This window comes from Neomonachus schauinslandi, chromosome 16 (assembly GCF_002201575.2).
Source record: "Neomonachus schauinslandi chromosome 16, ASM220157v2, whole genome shotgun sequence".
NCBI classification, from domain to species: Eukaryota; Metazoa; Chordata; class Mammalia; order Carnivora; family Phocidae; genus Neomonachus; species Neomonachus schauinslandi.
The window spans coordinates 7,419,019-7,437,900 of record NC_058418.1 but is presented as its reverse complement, the minus strand read 5'-3'; the positions used below and the strand labels follow the sequence as shown (position 1 = coordinate 7,437,900).

Below are 18,882 nucleotides of genomic sequence, written 5' to 3'. Positions count from 1 at the left end.
AGGCTGGAGGCCGCAGGCTCCGCCCCACCAGCCTGGGACCGCCTAGGACACCCCTTTCTAGGGCGTGCCAGAAGCCTGTGGAATGGGGCGGGGGGGGAGGGGGGAGACAGGAGCCCCGCCTGGGACCCTAAGAAGGGGCGGGAGCACGGGCTGGGAGGGACTGGGGCGGGGCGAACGTCGGGGTTCCCTGGGTCGCTCCTCCTCCGCGTCCTGGGGCTGCGGGGTCGGGCGGGGCAGCGGCGGGCGGACTGACAGAAGCAGGTGCCTGGAGAGGGGCGCCGGGTGAGCGGCGGGAGCAGGTGGTCGCGACCCGGCCCTGCGGGCAGGTGCCACCTGTCACTTATTTTTTCCCTGACGCAGCAGCAGGAGTCGGATTTAGGGGAGTGGAGAAGTTCAAACTGGAGCCCCGAACTCCGGGATCCGAGGGAGGAGGGGTCTGAGGACCTGGACTCCCGGGTCTGAGGGAGAAGAGGGCTGGACTCTGGCCTTTGGGGTCGAAGGGAGAGAAGTCTGGTTCCCACCGGCAGGACTGAGGGCCTGATATTTGGCAGAGCAAGCTTAGAGCTCTGTCCTGAAATTCGTGGGAGGCCCCAGGGCTCCGGGTTTGGATTACAAGCCGCAGGGCAAGCTGAGGCCAAGGCTATAAATATCTCCTCGGACTCGGCAAGAACCCAACGCTCTAGTCGAGGACCCTGGTGCTCTAATCCGCAAATCATCATCATCACCAGCGTTCCCGAGTCTTAACAAGTGAGGCGTTGCCAATACCACAGATACCTTTATTGCTCCTTGCGCTCACATCCCAAGCCCATCTTCCCACTGTCCCATCCTCTACTACCCGAAAACTCAAACTCCCGGCAGCCCACGCGGGGAAAGAACTACAACTCCCAGAGAGCTCTGAGCTCGAGCGGGCTCCCAGGAGTAGAAGCCGAAGAATTTTCAAGGTTCGCGCGCTCGTTTGTTATTGGTTTTCAAGGAGGCGTGGCCACGGGAGGTCCGTGGCGGTGATTGGCCGGCAGTTCCTGCTGCTCAAGATCCCAGAGGAGGCGGCGGAGCCTGCGCAGTTCACGGTGCAGGGCGTCGTCTGTCACAGGACCTGTGAGGCGCAGGCGCGAGCTGCCCAAGGGCAGGATGAGGGGAGGATGGGAAGAGAAGCTTTCGAAGATGTCCCCTAGGAGACCGAAGAAGACGGAGTCAAACTCTGAAAATGGGCGTGGGGCACCAGTGTTGGGGAGAGGCTGTGTCACGCCCGAAGGAAGGAAAAACTTCAACCCCCAGCAAATCCTGGAGCAGGAGTCTCTCAAACATGACTCGCGGGAGTCCCCAAGCATCATGGAGTTGTAGTTTCAGACAAAGAAAGGCCACCGTTGCCTGGGAAACGGGCGAGGCATTGGGTTCTTGGGCCCGTGAGGAAGGAAGGTCTGGGAACTTAGTTTTACGGATTCCTTAGAGTGGAGGGGGCTGGAACCCGAACTCCTGGGTGAGGAGGGTTGGTTGTCCGGGGAAGAGGCTGGGGGCCTGAACCCTGGGGAAAAAAGGAGCTGGGGCTTGAACTCCTGTACCCTGGGGGAGAGGGGAGTTGGGGTCCATCACTTAAGTCTTGAGGGAGGAGAGGGTTAAGGGTCCAGAATCCTCGGTCAGAAGGAGGAAGGCGCTGGGGCTGTGGAATCCTGGGTACTGAGAACCAAAAAAAAAAAAAAGCTGACAGCCCCAGTGCCTCTGTCCCCATCTCTCCTCACCTGTGTCCACAGCATCTCGCTCTGCAGTGGGGGGGTCCCAGGCAGGTGGTGGCCCACGGCCAGGACCCAGCTGGTAGTGGCTGAGCAGATGGTGGAGCTGAGCAGGAGTCAGTGTGGGGTGGTCAGTTCGTAGGCTGCTCCATGAAGCCTGGTGGGAAGATCAGGTGAGAAATCTATGGTCATTATGGGGCAGCTGAGAAATCCTAAAACGGAAGGCCCTCCATAAAGGGCATGGATGTAGTGGGTAGACAGTGATGTCTGTGCAATATCTTCCGGACACTGTGAGGCCAGGCTGTCAACCAAAGAGATGGTGGGAAAGGGCGCTTTAAAAAAATGTTAATTGGGGGCGCCTGGGTGGCTCAGGTCTGCCGTTGGCTCAGGTCATGATCCCAGGGTCCTGGGATTGAGCCCCGCATTGGGCTCCCTGCTCAGCGGGGAGTCTGCTTCTCCCTCTTCTCCCTCTCCCACCCCCCCTGCTTGTGTTCCCTCTCGCTGTCTCTCTCTCTAATAAATAAATAAAATCTTTTTAAAAATGTGATTTGCTTCAGCGTAAATGAGGATGTAGGAGTTGGTGGGGGGGTGGAAAAGAAACAAAATTGGCCATTAGTTTATTATTGAAGCTGATGATGTGTACCTAGAGCTTCATTACTGCACTGTGGCTATTTTTTGTATCTGAAAATTTCTACACCTGAGATGACATCTGAATCATCCGTGGGGTGAAAACCAGAGACTCTGGACCCAGAATGCCTGGGTTCAAAAATCCCAGCTTGACTACTCATTACTTTCTGGCAAGTCACTGTGCCTCACTTTTTTTTTTTTTTTAAGATTTTGTTTATTTATTTGACAGAGAGAGACACAGCGAGAGAGGGAACACAAGTAGGGGGAGCAGGAGAGGGAGAAGCAGGCTTCCCGCCGAGCAGGGAGCCTGATGCGGGGCTCGATCCCAGCACCCTGGGATCATGACCTGAGCCGAAGGCAGACGCTTAATGACTGAGACACCCAGGCGCCCCTCACTTTTTTTTTTTTTTAAGATTTTATTTATTTATTTGACAGAGAGACAGCTAGAGAGGGAACCCAGGCAGAGGGAGAGGGAGAAGCAGGCTTCCCGCTGAATAGGCAGCCTGATGTGGGGCTCAATCCCAGGACTCCAGGATCATGACCTGAGCTGAAGTCAGACACTTAACAACTGAGCCACCCAGGTGCCCCTGTGCCTCACTTTCTTCATCTGTCAATTGGGTGTGGGCGGGAATAGAACTAACAGGGTAGTTATGAGGATTCAATATGGCTAGATTGTAAAGACTTAGGACACTGCCTGGTGCTTATTAAATGCTCTGTAAAAGTTTGATAAATATAAATAAATGAAATCAAGTAACTTATCCTACCTGATTTTCAGTCTCTTTGTCTGAAAAGGATTGTCAATTAATAACCTATTTCATGAGGCTTAGTCAACATTCAGTGAGAGTGCTAGACCGCATCTGGCATGTTGTTTATGTTCAATGCATGTTCTCACTATCACATTCCTTGGTCTCATAGCAGACTTTCTGAATCAGCATGTCTGAGGGTGGAGGCCTTGGAATCTATTATTAATAAGTCCCATGGGATTCAGATGCAGTTTGGACACGTGTGGCTGACTTCCTTCTAACTGTCGATGCATCATCCACAGTGTCAGAGCTGGGACCGGGGATAACATGAAGTCCAAGGGGAGATCCAAGGGTGAGCTGAATACAGAGGATGGCTGAGTGGGGTCGAGGAGTCAGAGGTCAGGGATCAGGAGTCACCTTGAGCAGGGAAGTGCGGGGCACGCAGAGCAGGTTCACAGCTATGGAGAGTTTCCGGAAGAATTCAGTGGCAATGTCACCCAGCCCGGCCCCCTGCAGCCAGTCCAAGACAAGGTCCAAGTTGGTTCGGATTTGGACAGCTCGGGACCATTGATAGAAAGGCCGGCCTTGACCTGTTGGGGGAAAGGTATGAAGGGCAATGAGCATGTGGACTCGGCCCTCCTGCCTCCCAGACCCTTCCTATCCTTCAACTTGGGATCTGGAACTTGCTCTCCAGAGTCCCTAAACATGAGGCCTTATCCTGGGGCATGTTGTCGGAATTGACATGGGTCTCAGAGGTTCCCATGCTTTCCTCCCTGTCCCTTCCCCAGTCCAATCCTCACCTCGTTCCATCAGCGAGTTGAGAAGGGATGCATTGGAGAAGAAGAACAAATAACCGAAAGTCTGAGACACGAGGTCCGGGTGCAGCTCACACTGGCTGGTCAGTTCCAGGGCTGCCTGGAACACGCCCAGCGTCGGTCTCAAGCCCGGAGGCATGGCCCCCAGCTCTGCTCCAGGCCCTGGCAGTTCTGCCCCAGCTGTGAAAGGGTTACTATCCAGGAGAGCAGGCAGCGTTGAATACAGAGTCTAAGAGGATACAGAGATGCAAACAAGTGATTGGACTACACCCCATGGAAGCTTCAGGGTGACAGAGCTTCTGGGAATTATAGTCCATTGTACCTGCAACACCCTAAAAGTTCTCTGTGAGCAAATCCCTACTTTCCAGATGGGTGTCTAGCATGCATCAGGCCGAGGACACCTCAAGTCTTAAGAAAGCCTCCAGGAGTTTCCTGGGTATTTTACGACCACCTCGGTGCCTCATAGGTCTTGTAGTTCTCAACAGAGACAGAGACAGCTCACAGAGGACAAAGGATACTGAACAAAGAGGCCCCCTTCAGTCAAAGAATTATTTATCCAGAGTTCCCGAAGGAAAGAAAAAAGAATGAAGAGTCAGGAAGTGGGAGTGGTGTGGCAGTGAGCCAGTGGAAAGTGAGATCAGGCCAAGGACAGGAAATGAGGTCAGAGCCGAAGAAGAAATAAAGCCACACTTGGCAGGGATGGACAGGAAGTGAAGCCTTGGAGGAATGGGCTTCACCAATCAAGGCTGCTTAAGGAACATAAAGAATCTCCCCCAAAGATCCCCTTTGCTGTTACAGATAGGGACTCAGGCCCACGAGAAGCCTGAAAACCTGTGAATTCCAAGCAACCATCTTAAGGTCAAGGGTGGTGGGGGACTGGGGCAGAAAGCACTCCAGGGAGAAGATCTGTGGCTCGGAAAAGGGAGTGAATTCCGAGCTGTAGGAAATGAAGTCAGCAAACACAGGAAGTGAGGTCGGATTCAAGAGGACCTTTCATTTAAATGACAGTGTCCGGCACTATTTGATCCCTATCTATCTATCTACCCACCTATTAAATTTACCAGTGGACTTAGAAAACAGGAGCTTAAAAAAGTGAAAATGGTGATATAACCATATAGTAAAGTTAGCCTGTCAAGAGGGGGATCGTTGCAGAGACAGGAAGAGAAGCCAGAAAGACAGGAAGTGATGTAGGCTCAAACAGGAAGTGGTACCAGAACAGCAAAGTGCTGCAGTGAATGGGAAGTGATGTCAGAGAAGCAGGGAATCTTACAAGGTCAAATAGGAAGTGACATTGGAGCGATGTGACGTAATTCAAACCGGAAGTGAGATTATGTCAAACAGGAAGTAGGGGGTGAGACCAACCTTGGTGAGGTAGTAGACAGACTGCTGGAAGGTACACATGATGACCTCGTCCAGGAGGGCCATGGCCTCATCACATAATTCCAAGTCATTGCAGAGCTGTGGGTCTGAGGACAGACCTGGGGGTGAGAGAGAGAACCAGAGGCTGACAGGCAGGAGCCCAAGTCCCCAAGTAGCAGGAATGACAGGGGGCTTGGACAGGTCTGGGCTTGGGTCAGAGCTCACCCTCCTGGTCAGCCTCCTTCTCCATCTCCAGCACTTTCTCCTGCACAAAGCTCAGCAGCTCCGTGGTGTTGGCCATCCACAGCATGAGTGGCCTCAGCTCTACAGACACAGCCTCGGGAGTCAAGGGCACCTCGGGGACTCCCTCTGGGTGGCTGGGGAGGGAGAAAAGGACCTGTGTCCTTTGCCCAACCCCCACTGTAGTGTCTAAACCCCGAGATCTGGGTCTAATTGGGGACTGAGACCAATCCTCATTTCACGGCTGGAAAAGTTGAGTGCCAAGAAGAGCAGAAACCTGCACTAAGCCATGAATGGAGTGAATGAACCACCAGCTGCAAATCCCCACCCTGCATCCTTCTAGACCCTTCTCCCCGGAATTTCTCTTACTTCTCTGGCTGACGGTCTCCAATTTCCTTAATCTTTTCCTGTAGAACAGTAAGATCAGAGTCAAGGTGAGGAGGGTTGGGGAGAGGCCTATGAGTTATTACCCTGGTGTTTCTAGAAGCACCTTTTTGACAGAGACTCTCCCCACTCAAATGGACTCTAACCCTCAAACTTCAGAATGGTCTCTCCTCTTCTTACCTTTGAAAACACAAGCCCCTATGATTGTGAGTGGTCTATCATCCTCAGGTCCGCTCAAATAGTTTCTTCTTACTGCCCCCCCCCCCCCCAAAAAAAACCCACTTCCTTAAGCTTCTCTCTAATGAGCCCTAGCTCAGTGGGATGGAACCTTCAACCCCACTCTGGATGATTTCTCCCAGGCACTTCCATCTGTAAGTCGGACCAATTTGTTCTTCCTCGACTCCAAGAATGGTCTTGCCCACTACTGCTCAAAGCCCCCAGCCCAGTGGGCTGCCGGCCTCACCTCCCACAGTGGTCTCTCCTGACTTCTCATCCAACGGGATCTCTCTCCCGATCTCCCGGAATGGTTTCTCCCATTACCCCACAAGTGCAAAGGTGGCGCTTCACTGCCTTCTCTTCTAGCACCGTGGATGAATCCACAACTCCCAGCATCCCGTGAGACCCCTTGCTTAACAGCCCAAACTCCTCCTGGAGCATCATGATAGAGGTAGTTTCATCCCGCCCAACCACGGCTGGAAGGTGGAGAGCGTGGGTGGCTGGGGAAAGAACCTGCGGCGCCGACAGGGCTGCACGGTGGTGGGAGGCACTCACCCAGACAGCCTCCTTGATGAGACGGGCCAGGCGGCCCAGCAGGCGCGGCAGGTGGCCCAGCTCCAGTTCCCGGGCTGAATGCTGCACGCACAGCGCCAGCAGCGTGGCGGGCCCGAGCGGCGGCAGGTCGCCAGCGCCCGCAGCCGCAGCGCGCACGATCTCGCCCAGCAGCGCCTCTTCCTCGCGCGGCCGGAAGCGCAGCACGGGCTCGCGGCCGTCCAAGTAGGCCGCCAGCGCCTCGCCCCGCTCCTGCAGGCCCCGGCCGCACAGGCGGCAAGAGAAGGCCCAGCCGGGACCCGGCGGGGCGGCCCCAGGGCGGGCGGGGAGCCAGGGCGGCCGCGCCGGCCCCGAGCCTCCAGGGCGGGGGTCCTTGTACATGAAGAGGAAGTGCTCGCCCAGCCCCAGCAGGTCGCCGGGGTGAAGCTCCGCCTCCCGCAGCAGGAGGCACCCGTTATGCGTGACTGGGGCACCCCGGGATGGGCGCACCATGGCCGGGGGCTCAGGGCCCGCACGCACGGTGCAGTGCCGCGGCAGGATGTCAGGGGCATTAAGAAAGGTGTCCACATATGGGGCCGGGGACCCACCACGGGCCGAGGAGTTCCCGCCCCGGCCAAAGACATGCTGCTCCCGCGTCATCACATATACCACGAAGTCCTGGAGGGAAAGGGAAGATGCAGGAGAGACACAGCTCCATGAGGAACGGATGCTTGCAAGGAGGACCCTTTTGCCACAACTGACTCTCCCATCAACCACCTCCCTTAGAATGAGCACTTCCAAGGAGATCTCCTGGGATGTCAAAGGACTCAGCAATTACCTCCCCCCAAGCATGAATGGACTTCTTTCTCTCTCTCTCTTTTTTTTTTTTTTTTTCATGAGTGGACTTCTCAAAGGCACTTCCTGTGAAGGACTGGCCCATAACACTCATCTTGAAGACCGGCTGCTTATAAGGAAACCCCTTTCTTGACAGGGGCTCTAGAATTCCCCTCCCTCAAATTGTTGTTGCTTTCCAGGAAACCTTTCTCCAGTAGACTCTCCCATCTTCTCATCTCCTCTGAATGGACCCTTATAAGGCTATCCCTTTCCACAGTGCAGTCTCCCACAGCATCCAGCTCAAGGAATAGGTGCTTCCAAGAACACACCCCCACTACTAAAATGGCCTGTCCTGTTACCTTTACCCTCAAAGAATGGAACTTTCCTAGGAAATCTTTCTCTTAGGAACCGTCCCATTTCCCTACCCTTGGCCCCATTTGCCCGACATTCCATCCCCATGATGGAGACTACCAAAGACGTTTGTTTCCCCTTCCAATAATAGCTTTTCTGAATATTTCCAAAACAAGGGATAGATATCTTTAAAGAGATTCCCCCTTTGAACAAAGGTTTCTTCCATTTTCTCCACCCCGTGAGTATGCACTCTGGGGAGACCCCCTTTCTACAAATGGACTCTCATTTTTCCCCACCCCATGCTGCACTCACTTCCAAGAAGACCTAATACTACAACGGACTCACCTACTACCCTCATTCCCATGATAGAGGATTCCAAAGATACTCTCCTTTCCATCAATGGATGCTTTCAATATTCCCATCCCAACAAAGAAAATCTCCATGGAGATCTCCATATAGTAGCTCTTCTAGCAACCCCACCTTATAAATAAATGTTTTCAGGGAGACCCTCTTCTTATAATGGAGTGTCCCATTTCATCCACCAAATGAAGAGGTGCATTCCAGAAGACCCCTTCCTAAATGACTTTTCCATCTCCATCCTATAAAAATGGAAGAGCTCAGTCTGATCCCCTTCCTAAAATACACTCTCTGTTCTCTACTCATGTCTGAGAGAATAGTCATCCGGATATTCATAAATCCCCTTCCTACACTGAACTCTCCTTTTACCTATACCCCATGGATGGACAATGGATTTGTTCATCTGCCTCTAGAAAATGGAACTTTCCAGTCTGACCACTTTCTGAAGGTCGAATCTCCTGTTTTCTATCCCTGTTTGAAGCAATGGAATGGTCCAAAATACATTTTGGACCGTTTTCTAAAACTGCTTAACCCAAGAAGGGATGCTTCCACAGTGCCCACAATGAACCCTCTCGAGTTATAGCCACTTGTGAATACATGAGTGCAGATAAATTCCTCTCTATAAGAGATTCACCTCTTATTCCTGATCCCAAGGAAGGAAGACTTCCAATGAAGCTTCTTTCTTAAAAAGGAATTTCCCCATGAACCTCACTCAAAAGAATGGATGCTTCCAATGTTTCCCCCTCTTCCCAGAACAGACTCCACCATACTCCCAGAACAGATCCTTCCAATTTGACTACCTTCCCAAAATAGACCCTCCTATTCTCCAACCTTGTCTCGAGAAATGGGCTGTTATAATATATGCAAACTCCCCCCTATAATGAACTCGCCCCGACAAGGAGGAATAAATTCTTCCAAGCAAGCCCTTCTCTAAATAGTCTTCCTCTCTCACTCATATTCAAAGCCAGGCCACCTAACCCAATTGGATCACTCTCTATGACCATGAAAATGGGACTATTCACTAAGTTCCACCAGTGGGCTTTCCCATTGATTCCCGAAAGTACCTGTTGAACTTGGCTGTACCACTGTTACCCAAAGTTGAACAACATCATAAAAATGATTCCCCCAATCATCACATGCACAAAAATTAGTATTTCCAATAATTCATTATGTTTCGATTAATGAAATAATTTCCTGCTAATCCACTAATAATTTTCTACTAACTCCTAATCCTTTCTCCCCCTCTGCTCCCTAACACTCAAGCAAGTTCTATAGTCATCCAAATATATAAAATAGAAGTTATCAGTATCACCTACCCCCATCAACAATAGTCAGATCGCTCCAGTGTAAACCAGAACCTTTAAAGAATGGATTAGTCCACTCCTTCCAAGAAAATACAGGCTTACCCAGAACAAGATCCCATGCATCCATCAAATTATCTTCTTCCCAAACAAGATAGACACTTCCATTACTCCTCATCAAGAAATAGACCCTTACAAGGAGATCCCTTTTCTACAAGAGGCTCTCAACTTTCCCCCCTTGACAAAGACAGTGCTTTCCCCCCAGTTTTGCATGAAATGAGCCATTCCCTACTTGTTCTTCCAGCGAGATCTCAGCCATCAACTTTCCACCACTACCACCTCCCCACGCAACCCCCCATCCCCCATCTCTGACAATGACATCTCCTACCCTGGAACCTTGCTGGGACATACCTGAGGCTACCACGACCCAAGGAATTCTGGGAGTTGTAATTTTGTCTCCCTGCCACCGAAGGGTGGAGCATAGGTCTCTTCCAGTAGGACGGACTGCGCGTACCTGGGCGTCCTGGTAGCCCTGGAGCAGCAGGAAGTAGGGACGGTTGCTGGGGGCCTGGATGAGGCATTGGGTCAACTGATCGAAGTCGCCAGGGTCCGCTGGTCCCATCTGGACGTCTGCTGCCCCCGGGGCCATGCTAAGTGCCTGCTGCCGGCGCTCCTGCTGCCGCCGCCGCCGGCCCTGCAGGCTGAGCTCCGACACGCTGCGCCGCAGGGACAGGTTTTCCGAGCGCTCTTTGCCCCCGGACCCAACCGGGGGCCCTGACCCCGACCCCGGGCCGGGACTGGCCAGCGCCGCCCCGCCGGACGCCGCCCGGGTGCGGTTCTTCTGTGGCCGCCACGAGGGGGCGCCCGTGCCTGCGGAGAGATAAGGAGTCATGGATGAGGCAGAGACTCGAAAGAGAGGCAGGCTCCAAGAGCTGGAGATTTTATAAAGAGACAAAGAATTGACTACAGAGAAGTGAGGCGGCTTCCCACATTTAGGTTTTTGCATATGCTGTTCCCTGTGCCTGGAACATACTTTCTGCCTGACTCCTACCCACCTTGCAGTTTTCAGCTCAGAAATTCATTCTTTTAACTGTTTTTGGGGGGACACCTACGGCTGCACCATACTCGGGGCTTTGTCTGGACCCAGCAGAGCCCTGGTACATAGTGGGGGATTAGTGGAAATGATCCCAAGGAATGAACTGATGGGTTTCTCACTAGGCTGTAAAATCTAGGAGGGGGGATCCTCACCTGTCATGTGCTCACTGTACTCCCCCACGGCCCTAAATAATGTGTGGCCCACAGTAGGTGCTCAACAAATGCTTTTTTGCGGGGGGGGGAAGACAGCGATGGTTATAATTGCCATTCTTTATTAGGCAACTACTATGTGCCAAGTCTTGTGCTAAAGCCCTGTTATACATGATCTCATTTCACCTTCACCTAGGGTTTTGCTCAGTTTAACTGGCAAAGGACAGACTGGAATCCAAGCCAGAGTTCAAAGCTCATGAGTTTAACTACTACACCACTCTATTTCCCAAAGGGAGACTCAGAAACAGAAAAGCACTAGAAAGCTCCCTGAGCGGCCCGTGGCCCTGAGCCAGGCCCCATCCCTGCCAGGCCCTGCTCCACACGCACTATTCCACCAAGGGCATCACCTCCTGCTCCAGGGCCGGCCTTCTCCAAGACCAGTCCGGCATGTAAGCACGACCTTCCTCGACCTCTACAAATACTCTTCTTCTTCATTTCCCTTGAGCCACCCTCAAGTCTCCCATTCACACTCTGCGGCCAACCTAGGCCTAGGGCCACCTGCTCCAAGACCAGCTCCCCTGAGGCTCCGCCCATCCTTAGGCCCCGAACAGGCAGACCATTTTTTCACTTTCCACGTCCCTTCCCCTTATACGCTTAATCTACATAGGCCCGGTCCCTCACGAACCCCTTCAACCTGTTGCTCGGAGAGGCCTCCTGCCACAGGGGCCAGCGCCACCACTCAACACCTCTGGCTCCAGGTTACTCTCTTCCGCAGGCCCCGCCCCAGCATCCCAGGCCCCGCCCATCGGCTCTGCAAAAACCTCCGGCCTGGCCCATCTTGCCGAGCCGGGTCCTGCCCCAGCCGCGCTCTCCACTAGACACAGTGCTCTAGGTCCCTCCCAGTCCCCATCTCCCCCGCGCCCCCGCCTCCAGCCTGCCACTGGTCCCTTGAGCCCCGCACCGATCCTGCCCCGCCCCGGCCCCGCCTCCCGCGGGCCCCGCCCCCGCCCGCAAAGCCCCGCCCCCAGCGTCCGCCGGCCCCCTCACCATCGCTGTCCGCCGCCCCGAAGGCCTCCTGCTCCAGGCGGCGCGCCTCCTCGCGGCCGCGCAGCTCGAAACGCCGCGCCCAGCCGGGCCGCGCTCGCCACAGCTCCTGCACCAGCAGCGGCCGCTCCGAGTCGCCCAGCACGCGCAGGTGCTCCGCCCGCCACTCGCCGCTGCCCACGCCGCCCGCCGCGGGCCGGCCCAGCGCGTCGCACAGCGCGAAGGCGTCCACGCAGCTGCTCTCGCCCGGGCTGCCGCCGGGGCTGCCCGCCAGCCCGTAGCGCTCCAGCGCCTCGGCCACCAGCTCGCGTGCCGTGGAGCGCGCAGTGGCCAGCACGCTCTTGTAGTTGGCGCCCGACGCCAGCCCGGCGCCGAAGATCTTGAGGACCCCCGGGGGCGCCGTGGCGCGCGTGACCAGCGGGGGCTCGGGGGCCACGCCCGCCGCCAGCTCCGGCAGCTTCTTCTCGCTGGCCCAGCGCTGGGCGCCCCCCCGGAGTCCCGGGGCCTCCCGCGCCGCCGGACCCCGTGGCCCCGGTCCCCGAGCCCCGAAAGAGCTGGGAGATGCGCTTGGCGCGACTCCCCGAGGCTCCCCCGGCCGCCTTGACCGCGCCCACTCGCCGCAACTCCACGTGCGGCGGCGGCGGGGGCAGCGGCTCGCTACTGCGACTCCCCGTGTCCGAAGAAGACGACCTGGGAGCCCGCCAGGGAGTGGAGAGGCGGGAGAAAGACCCAGAAAGACAGGAAGAGAGGGGAGTAGATGGTAGAGGAGGAAGGAGGTGGGAAAGACCCAGATGGAGAGGACAGAGACCCAGGGAGGAAGAGATCAGGGACAGACACCCAGGGAGTGACAGAGACCCATTGAGAGGGCACAGAGAACCAGAGAGAAAGGGCAACAAAAACCAGGAGAAAGAGAGGGATGGAGGCCCAGAGAAAGAGGGAGACGGGAGACAGAGACCCACAGAAGGGAGAGAAATGCGGGGGCGGGGGGGGGGGGACGACAGAGATGGAGTAGGGCAGAGGCCAGAGGCAAAGAGAGAGAGATAAATACATAAATAAAGGCGAGTCCCCCAGAAGGAAATTCCAAGAAGTAAGCAGGGAGGGGAGGAAGGAAGGTGAATCAAACCCCTGCCCCTGTGTCCCCATCCCGGTGTCCATCCAGCCTAACCCCATCTCCAGACCCAGCACTCCCCACACTGGGCCCAAGAGCACTGTGGCCCACTGTCTCCTCCTGCCTGTTAGCTCACTTGCCCATTCAGGACAGGAACTGGAAGCCAATCCTTGGGGCCCCTGGCATTACCCAGCGCAGAGACTGGGTCATAAACAGGGACAAATGGGAAGCAGTTGGGGCAGGGGCGGGAGTCTCAAGGGGGTGAGCACTCACTTAACAGAGGCAGCGCTGGGCCAGCGCCGCCCCAGCTTGGCCAGCTGCTTCCTGGGAGAATTGATCCACAGGCCCACGGGGAGATGGAGCTTCCCGAAGCGGGGGCTTCCGCCCTCCTTCCGTTCACCAGATAGCATGGCCCTAAGGAAGGGTGGGTAAGACCCCAACACCTGAAGCCCTGAGTGGCAGGGTTGGGATGGAGGGGGACTCCTCAGTCAGAGAGGGGGCTGGGGCTCAGACTTCTGAGTCCGAGTGGAGGAGAAGGATGGGAGCCTAGACTCCTGGGTGCTGGGATGGGAGGTGGCTGGGACTGGCTCCTGGGTCTGAAGGAGGAGGGGTCTGGACTTTTGGGTCCCTGGTTCTTACCCTGCTTCAGGTCCCAGCAGCACCCCGGGGCCCTGGCTCCGTTGGCCCTGGTTGGTTCCTGACCCCGCTGCTCCTGTTCAGCCTTTGCCTCTGCCCCAGCTCCCAGCACTGGGTGGGGGACAGGAAAAGGCGAGAGGAAACCCGGCAGGAAGAGCGGGGAGGGGGCGTCCTGTGAGGGGACTGGGCCTGGGGGAGGAGATCTGGGTAGGGCTGGCCTTTCCCCGCTCCTTGATTCTGGAATTATATCTCAGCCGGTTGGGCCCTTCCAGGACTTCGGAGCCAGCTTCCCGGCCCCTCCTGCCAGACCTCTCCTCTGGGGAAACCAAAAATTAGGATCAGAGCAGAGGAATGAGTCAGATATTTATTTAGACAACCAGATAAATCTTTATTTCGGCCTTGATGGTGTGGCTTTTTCCTCTGGAACCTGGGGCTGCTTGGCAGGCTCCTTCTTGGTGTCGAAACAGGACTTGATGGAATTGATCACCTTCTCAGGTCGAAAGCAAAGTATCCTGGGGGGAGGGTGGGGTGCAAATAGGGGAACCAGATTAGGTCCTAACTGAGTGAGGGACACCCCTCCCAGCCTCCCTATATTTTATCTAATTCTAGCAGTGACCCAAGCTTAGTCCGCCTAGGTAAGGCCCACCCTATTTTCTAAGCCCCATCCCCAACGGAAGTACAGCTCTCAGTGTTTCCCTAGCTCGCAGACCCCCTCCTGCGTTAGGAAGTTGGAAATCCCGCCCCTTGCTCCAAGCCCTGCCTTCTTCAGTGGGCGGCTCACGCGGTCGTAAAGCCGATTATCAGCACCACAAAGCCCCAGATCAGCAGTCCTATCAGACGGCCTCTCAGCACGTTCTCAGACTTCGGACACTGCGTCGGCGTAGGCTGGATGGTTGAATCCCCCTGACCTGGGGCCTGCCCACCCTGGCTGATGTTTGACGGTAGCTCTTCAGAGATCCTTCCGGGCAACACTGATAGAAGAGAGGGAAGGAGCAGTCCTGGGAGGGCATGAAGGTCCCGCCCTGGCCAAGGCAAGCCCACTCTACTCCAGCCCGCCCCGAGGAGAGAATCACGCCCCTAAGTGCGTGAAGCCCGGCCACTGTGGCGGGAGGGCCACACCCAGGGCACGAAGCCACACCCTCGTGGCCTGAAACCACACCCCAACAGAAAGTTAAGCCCCGCAGACCACGCCCCTGGAGCTGACTGCTTCCACCCCCAGGACCCTGAGTCCCACACTACTGTCAAGTCCCCAGCACTAACCTTTGACTTGATAAAAGATGATCGTGGCTGGGATGGATCGCACACTGTCCAAACTGCAGCGGTAGACACCTGCATCCTCTGCAGTCACCGCGGTCTTGATCAGGGTGGAATTTTTCCCCTTGGACAGCAAGGTCTCAGAATCTTTCCCCCAAACCTAGACCCAAGCTCAAGGGGTCACAGAGGCCTGGGGAATTCAGGGTTTGGGGTTGTACAGGGGTGAGATCATCATGGGCCTCATGGTGGGGGACATGGGAGTCCAGGGTGTACTGGTCAAGACATAGGGTCCCCGGGGATCAGTAGAAGCCAAACCTGGTAGGTCATGGGTCATAGGGATTGTGGGTGCAAACCTGTGGATACAGGGATCAGGGGGCTCACACAAGCCTGATGGACTTGGGGTTCAAGGGTTACAGGACTTAGAGGGCCCCACCCTGAAAAAGCTGTAATCGGTCAGGCCTTGAGAGAGTCGATGCCAGCTGAGCTCACAGTTCAGGATCAAGTCTTCCATTTCATGGACTATGACTAGGCGCACTGGGGAGAGGGGATTACGGTGAAGTTCGGGCCCTTCCTCAACTCCCTCCCACTTGGTCTCGGCCCTGGCTTTTCTCGCCTGCCGGCTCCAGGCTCCGCCCCCTCTAGATTCAGTCTCTCCCCTGGCTCCCCCCCTTTCGCGCCGACCCCCCTCCTGCTGGCCCCAGCTCTCTCACCCCCGCAATCAGAGCTCTTTCGACAAGTGTGAACCTGCTTCTGGCAGGTATTGCACCAGATCAGACTCTGCAACATCATACCTGAAGGGGCAGGATCAACGCTGTATTCGCCCTGAGAGGCGAGGCTAAAAGGGGAGGGCAGGGTCAAGGGCTGGGGCGGGGTCAGGGGCCCAATCCCTAGGAGGTCAGCCCAAGGGGCGGGGGTAGAAGGCAGCCCAGCAGGAAGAGGGTTCGAACCAGGCTCGGTAAAGAGTGCAAATAGAATATGATGCGCTCCCCGGTAAGTGCGCAGTGCAGAAGGAATGTGGAACCTCTCAGACGTGGAGAATGAAGAAACATCGAGACCCAAAGGGGGAGGAGAACGGCTGGGTATTAACGGGGCGACCATGAGGGATAGAGGACCAGCTCTCATAATCCGCACTCACCACATTTGTTGGGACAAAAACCTGCGTCAGAAGAAAGAAAGAAAAAAAAATGATTATCATATTTCTAAGTTAAAGGAGATGAGAGAGGGCAAGGGAATAGGTTGGGGTTTGGGCTCTTGGGTTTGAGGGAGGAAGAACCCAGGTGCCTGGATCCCTGGGTCCAAGGGAGGGCGGAGCTGGGAGAGCTGAGGGGCTGGACCTGGAGAAGCAGGGGGCTGGGGTCAGGGACTCTGGGACTGTTGAAGAAAGGGGCTGTGGTCCCTGACGGACTCCCATCTTCCCTCACCCTCTTTTTGGAACTGAGCTGCAAAGCGGGCAAACATATCCTTTTGCAGGTGCAACATCCAGTACATCTCCTTCACGAAAAGTTCACCTGGGGAGGAGCAGGGTGACACACAGTGCTTCCCCTCTCCCTCACTCATCCCAGGAGTGAGGTACAGGAAGTCTGCTTCTGTCGGAAGAGCCTGGCGTTCCACTTTGGGGTCTTCTCCGGGAGGGACAATGAAATTGACCACTTAACATAATGCTGGCCACTGAGCTAAGGGACAGCTGGGACTGTTTGGATCTTCATTTTAGAAGCGACAAAGCTGCGAAATCCCTCACTCAAGGCCACACGGTTAGGAGATGACAGAGCCGGAATCTGAACCTAGGCAGTTTGGCTCCAGAGCCACTACCAGACCAGTTGTCACCAACTATCCACTTCTCCGGAAGATTCTGGAGCCCCTCCGCTGGCCCCTCTGTGCATTTACCTTTTACATTACTGTCTGTGATACGTCTCAAATCCTTCAGAAAACTCCAGGATGCCTTTTCCAGTGTGGGCTTATCTGGAGGGGTGGGAGGTGGGGATGCAGGGAGGGAGAGATAGAACTCCAGATTCCAAGCCTCACCGCCTCATTGGCTCGCCTATTCTTAGAAACTACAATACCCATGAGGCTACTGGGCAAGGATAGGCCTGGTAAAGGGATTGTCCGCCCTTGCCTTCTGGGAGTTGTAGTTGTTTTGTTTGTTTTTTTTTTTTTTTACACAAACTTGCAGGCTAAGCGATGGGGAACACAGTATTTACTGGCCTTGGGTAAAGCCCAGAATCTGCATTCCAGCCTTCTACATTCCCGAACCCAGTAAACTCTGCCTCCATCCCTGCCCTCCCTGCCTCTGCCCCCAGCAATCCTAGCCACAGACCCCTCCTTTCCCAGGACTCAGGATTTCCACACTCTTCCCTGCCCTCACCGATAACCCCCATATAGGAATCCTCTTCAATTGGCAGGTCCTTGAAATCCATCACGGCTTGTTTTACCCTTTGCATAAAGCTTCGGTGTCGATCGGCCGCCAGGCGGCCGGGCAGGTAATCCGTCTCCAAGGATTTTAGCGCCTCCACGACCTTTGCAGCACATAGGATACAGCCCCGGGCAGGAAGCAGGCAGCCGGCCAGCGCCGCCACCAGGAGGGGAAGTTGCGGACCCATTGCGGCCAGAGCGCTCAGTCCGCGCAGGGGGAGGGGGAAGGGGAAGGGTCCTTTCGCCCCAAACGTTCACGCTAAGTGGAGAGAAACCCTTCCCCGAGACTAAGCCCCCCAATTTGCAGGGCGCACACTTCCCGGTTAGGAAACCGAGGTGTCCGGAGACCCGATGCGCCCTCAACAGCCGCTGCCCGACCTTGACCTTGAATGTTGTACCCTCAAATACTAGGGTCCGCTGAAGAGCCGAATCCAGGCTGAGGGCTTTTAGAGAGGATGAGCAGGCCACGTCCTTCCACTCTGCTATTTTCCCATGACTAAAATTAAGGATTTTGTTGGGGGTGAGGGTGAGGTCGGTAGCGTGATATGGAGAGCTTTCTGACTGGAGTCACAGTCAGCGTTCGCCCGGGTCTAGGAGGAATTCCCACAGCTTCCCCCTTCTAGCTTCCCACGTGGGGCCCCAACTCCCCAAAAGATACTCCCTGGGAGTTTTCTCGGCCCCGCCCACAAGCCCAACGCTGAGTCTGATAGGACCGCAACAAAGGGAGACTCCGCCTATCGTTCCATGATATCACAAGAGGTGGCCGTCCTTTCAGACTAGAATTTTCCCAGCGTCTACCGAGAGGAAAGTTATCTTGTCCCTTCCGACTTCTAAAGCCAAGGAAAGGGCTTCTGGGCTTCAGCTTCCACCCGTCCCCGGATCCAGGCTTCCGTCTAGGTGCACGTGGCCTTTTGGAAACTTGGAGTCGAGCCACGAAGATGAGGGAAGTGGCCCTTTCTAGCCCTAGGACTACGACTCCCAGGAGGCCCTGGGCCTCTCCCTGGCCAGCCAGATGGCTATGTGGGAAATGTAGTTCCAGAGTTACACACTTTGCTCACTCCCTCCTCCACCTTCTCTCCCTAGCCCAAGGGGCTTGATGCCAAGGTTCCAGAAGAAAGAGGCCTAGAGCCAATAGTGAGAAACTGGGGCTCTACAGGTCCTGGAAGGTCTCTCCTCTTCTGCGTCATTGAAACAGGCCACCAGAAAAACAGGCAGCACTACTCACCCAACTCTGAGAACAAGAGGCTACCAGATCTGAGCAGGACAATATCCCTAGACATGAATAATGAGTCCCTGGCAGTTCCGAACCTTTCCTCCTACACACACACACACACACACACACACACACACACACACACGACTCCAAAAAACCTGCAGACACAGGAGTTGGCGATGTGGACTTTTAATTCATACCTCCCTCTTCCCCACCTGGAGCAGCTGAATAGGGAATGATCCCTCAAAACTCCCTGAGAAGACTAAAAAAGGGGTCTGCATTCTTCTGGGTAAACAGGAGATGCTATCAGAGTTGTCTGCAATAAAGATAGCTAGCCACCTTCACCCCCTTCAAAAAGCCTCAAGGGGGGGGCGCCTGGGTGGCTCAGTTGGTTAAGCAACTGCCTTCGGCTCAGGTCATGATCCTGGAGTCCCGGGATCGAGTCCCGCATGGGGCTCCAGTCCCGCATGGGGCTCCAGTCCCGCATG

General features: G+C 55.4%; 2 protein-coding genes across 2 annotated transcripts; both read right to left on the bottom strand.

Moving 5' to 3' along the window:
* Positions 1–755: 755 nt before the first annotated feature.
* On the bottom strand, positions 756–13,584 carry RASIP1 (Ras interacting protein 1). Its single transcript, XM_021681239.1, is given in 13 exon segments — positions 756–1,168; positions 1,737–1,884; positions 3,515–3,687; positions 3,898–4,141; positions 5,275–5,378; positions 5,497–5,648; positions 5,881–5,918; positions 6,667–7,320; positions 10,000–10,355; positions 11,778–12,264; positions 12,266–12,464; positions 13,156–13,296; positions 13,522–13,584. Coding segments are annotated over 12 exon segments (2,892 nt in total). The 5' UTR covers positions 13,293–13,296; positions 13,522–13,584; the 3' UTR covers positions 756–968.
* A 303-nt stretch (positions 13,585–13,887) lies between these two features.
* On the bottom strand, positions 13,888–17,804 carry IZUMO1 (izumo sperm-egg fusion 1). Its single transcript, XM_021681240.1, has 9 exons — positions 17,135–17,804; positions 16,657–16,731; positions 16,194–16,280; positions 15,908–15,928; positions 15,483–15,563; positions 15,206–15,306; positions 14,779–14,932; positions 14,300–14,489; positions 13,888–14,030 (listed from the first exon to the last, which is right to left on the bottom strand). The coding sequence occupies exons 1-9, from the start codon at positions 17,367–17,369 to the stop codon at positions 13,907–13,909; spliced, it is 1,068 nt and encodes a 355-aa protein (XP_021536915.1). The 5' UTR covers positions 17,370–17,804; the 3' UTR covers positions 13,888–13,906.
* Between the last annotated feature and the right edge of the window lie 1,078 nt (positions 17,805–18,882).

Bases quoted from the DNA above. Each gene is read 5' to 3' on its own strand.
- IZUMO1 (XM_021681240.1), bottom strand. From the start codon at position 17,369: ATGGGTCCGCAACTTCCCCTCCTGGTGGCGGCGCTGGCCGGCTGCCTG. The intron at 16,281-16,656 runs GTAAATGCACAG...GCTCCTCCCCAG, and splicing joins CACAGACAGTAATGTAAAAG to GTGAACTTTTCGTGAAGGAG. The intron at 15,929-16,193 runs GTGAGGGAAGAT...CTTCTGACGCAG, and splicing joins AGCTCAGTTCCAAAAAGAGG to GTTTTTGTCCCAACAAATGT.